Source organism: Bison bison, unplaced genomic scaffold (genome assembly GCF_000754665.1).
Source record: "Bison bison bison isolate TAMUID 2011002044 unplaced genomic scaffold, Bison_UMD1.0 scf7180017864238, whole genome shotgun sequence".
Classification (NCBI taxonomy): Eukaryota; Metazoa; Chordata; class Mammalia; order Artiodactyla; family Bovidae; genus Bison; species Bison bison.
This window is the reverse complement of record NW_011494810.1, coordinates 581,694-585,611: the sequence shown is the minus strand read 5'-3', so window position 1 is coordinate 585,611 and position 3,918 is coordinate 581,694. Positions and strand designations below refer to the sequence as shown.

Genomic DNA, 3,918 nt, shown 5'->3' with positions numbered 1-3,918 from the left:
ACTGGACGGACCTTTGTTGACAAAGTGAGGTCTCTGCTTTTTAATATGCTGTCTAGGTTGGTCATAACTTTCCTTCCAAGGAGTAAGTGCCTTTTAATTTCATGGCTGCAGTCACCATCTGCAGTGATTTTGGAGCCCAGAAAACTTCCCTGTTCTTCACTGTCTCCCAGTTTTTGCTCAGATTCATTTCCATTGAGTCAGTGATGCTATCTAACCATCTCATCCTCTACCACCCTCTTCTCTTTTTACCTTCAATCTTTCCCAGCATCAGGGTCTTTTCCAATGAGTCAGCTCTTTGCATCAGGTGATCAAAGTATTGGAGCTTCAGTGGCAGCATCAGTCCTTCCAATGAATATTCAGGGTTGATTTTCTTTAGAATGAAGGGTTTTGATCTCTGTGTTGTCCAAGGAAATCTCAAGAATCTTCTCCAACACCAGTTCAAAAGCTTCAATTCTTTGGTGCTTAGCCTTCTTTATGGTCCTACTCTAACATCCATACACGACTACTGGAAAAACCATAGCTTAGACCTTTGTCTAAGCTCAGACCTTTGTCCACAAAGTGACGTCTTTGTTTTTTAATATGCTCTCTAGGTTTGTTGTAGCTTTACTTCAAGAAACAAACACATCATTGTAAGCCAACTATATCCCAATAAACAGAAATAAACTAAGGAATTAATAGTTGATAGTGTTGATAAGTTATCAACCTCAATACTCTATTTACTTTTACTTTATCCAAGATCCAAATCTCCCAATATCTGTTGGTATTATTCAAATGAGTAGTCTGAGAGTCAACTTGTGACATTTAGGGAGGTGTTGAATTTGAAAAGTGGGAGCAAATTTCTAGAGACAGGGTTTTGGCCAAAAAAAGTCCAGAAAAACCTTTCAAAATATTGCTGAAAGTAAATGAGTTTGTGGTACTCCTACTTAATATGTTTGAAAGAAAAACATGAATGCTATTTTTTTCTTTATGATCATTTTTTTCCCTCTGATCACAATTTTCCCATCTCAAAAATGTAATTATTATTAACTTTACAATATGATTTTGAGTTTTAAATCATCAAGTCCAGTGATTGCTCTTGAACTTAACTTACTTTTTTAGTGCAGCTTTGTGTGCTAGTTTTCATAACCTCCAGAAATCATCTTGGACATATGAATAGTACTGAGTGAATAAAAATATCTTTACATATCCTGTACACAGAATATGTAGACTTGTATTGGGAAACTGATCTTTCTATAGTTACAGATGCATCTGTGCAGCATGTTATTGATGAAATCTCTAAATTGCTGAAAATTCAACTCAAAATTCTACTTTTGAGGCATTTGCCTCTTTAGTTTCCTTCTCCTGAAAGTGCATGAATTATATTTTGATCACATCTTTTCTGACACCAAATGTTTGAGATTTTTTTCACAACAATAACCAATATTCCAACTCTCCAAACACCAACTGGGCATCCTGTAATTCAGTTTAACTCTGACAGTAACTACCTAAATCTAGTACCAGATCCTGCCAATTTAAGAACAAAGTCCTCTACAAGACCACCCCCAGTTTAGAAGGCAGTTGCAAGCTCCAGGTTGGCATCCATGTCTATGACCAACTATAAATCAAGAGTTGCCATAACCCCTTCTTTAGATTTAGTGATTTGCAAGAATGACTCACATAACTCAGGGAAACACTTTAGTGTACTGGTTTATTACAAATAATATAAAAGAAGAGATACACAGGATGAAGTTTGGAAAGGTCTTGAGCACAGGAACTTCTGTCTCTGCAGAGTTTAGGGCACTCTACCTTCTTGTCACATAGATGCAGCCACCAACCTGGAAGTCTCCAAACACTATTGTTTAAAGCTTTTGTGAGGTTCATTGCATAGGCGTGATTCATTAAGTTATTGGCCATTATGACTTAATTTCCAGTAACTCCTTCCCAGACACGGGGCTGGAACTGGAAATTACAAACTTCTAACCACATGGTCAGTTCTTCTGGTATCCAGGCATCCTCTGGAAGCTATCTAGGGACTCTTCTTTGAGTTAATTCATTGGCATAAACTTAGGTATGTTGAAATGTGCTTGTTATGAAAGATAACCTTTCGAAAAAATAAAAGATACCTTCTCATCCATATCACTCAGAAAATTTCAAGGGTCCTAGAAGCTCAGTGTCAGAAGTCAGGACAAAAAAAAAAGTATATATTTCTTATTACATCACAAGAGACTGTAGCCAAAATGGCAAATATATCCATGGATACAAAGAATAGACTTACATCTCAGCATAAAATCTTGATAACTTTATAGTTATCTAACATTTGTGAGGTCAGTAATATCTACCTCACTGAGTCATTACAAATATTAGGGGAGAAAAAGTAAAGGATTTCACACATATTAGACACCCTTAGTGACAGGCATTGCTTTAAAATATTAACAAAATCATATAACAATTAGCATATGTAGCTACATAAACAACTTACAATATCATAGGTAGCATGAATATAACATACACAAAGCTATATAAATAATTAGCAAAATATACTTATTAATAAAAAATAAAAACATAAAATAAGTTCTCTTTGCACTGGCCTGAAAAAAATATGTAAGTACATCCATTTCAGTTTGTTATTTACTTTGAACTTAAGAAATAGTGTATAGACATGATATCCCAAATATCCTGACACTCCAAATCAGTTTTGATGCCTTTAAATCTGCTTCCTCCTCACAAGTGATAAGTTTTAAAATATATGTGTCCCTCCAAAACCACAGTTCTTTAATACAATGTGCCTAAGTGCCTTCTTCACAGTCTTGTTCCTTAGCGTGTAAATCAGGGGGTTCAGCATTGGGGTGACCACAGTGTAGGAGAGGGCCACAAGCTTACCTTCCTCATGAGAGTTTCTCTTGGCAGGCTGGAGATACATGAAAATGATGCTCCCGTAAAACAGAGCCACTACTGCCACATGGGACGAGCAGGTATTGAACGCCTTTCTTCACCCTTCTGCTGACCTGATCATCAACACAGCCCAGGCAATACGGCTGTATGAGACCAGAATGAGACCCAGAGGCAAGACAACAAAGATAAAGCTGGCCACGTACATCTCTACTTCATTGAAGCTGGTATCCACACAAGCCAGTTGCATAATGAGGGGCATCTCACAGAAAAAATGGTCAATGCGACTGTTCCCACAGAGAGGCAGGAGCATGGTGAGCGTGGAACCTACCATGCTGGTGGTCAGACCCCCAAGCCACGAGGCAAAAGCCAGGCTGCAGCAAAGCTTTGGATGCATGATGACAGTGTAGTGGAGTGGCCTGCAGATGGCAGCATAGCGATCGTAGGACATGACTGCCAGAAGGACACATTCAGTTGCCCCCAACCAGTGGGAGATATAGAACTGGATCACACACCCTCCATAGCTTATGGTTTTCTGTGGTCCCCAGAGGTTGACCAGGAGTTGTGGGACGATGCTTGTGGTGAAGCTAATGTCCAGGAAGGAAAGGTTGACAAGAAAGAAGTACATAGGAGTGTGGAGATGCACATCCATGCAGGAGACCACAATGATGACGCCATTACCCAAGACAGACGCCACATAAATCCCCAAGACAAAGATAAAAAGGATGGGTTCTAGAGAGGGTCGTTCAGAGAAGCCCAGCAGAATAAAAACTTCTGGAAAACTTACATTGGCTATTTCCATCATCACATACAGCTAAATGTAGGGCAAACAAGTCACCTGCAAATGAGTGGGGGGCACAGGGTATGAGGCATATAATGATTATATTAGTTAGCAAACTTTAAACATAAATTTATATCCTTTGTTCCTGAAAGCATCTGATCAACTGTTTCATGGGTAATGGTCCATCAATTTCTTGAAGGTCAGTTTGGAGTGTGTGCCAAGTGATATGGAAATATGCATAGCCTGGGGAAAAATGGATGCATGCATAA

At 38.7% G+C, this 3,918-nt stretch overlaps 1 protein-coding gene across 1 annotated transcript; it reads right to left on the bottom strand.

Annotated features, from left to right (window-relative positions):
- Positions 1-2,716: 2,716 nt before the first annotated feature.
- On the bottom strand, positions 2,717-3,912 carry LOC104993386 (olfactory receptor 2C3). Its single transcript, XM_010846626.1, is given in 1 exon segment — positions 2,717-3,912. A coding segment is annotated over 1 exon segment (957 nt). The 5' UTR covers positions 3,674-3,912.
- Between the last annotated feature and the right edge of the window lie 6 nt (positions 3,913-3,918).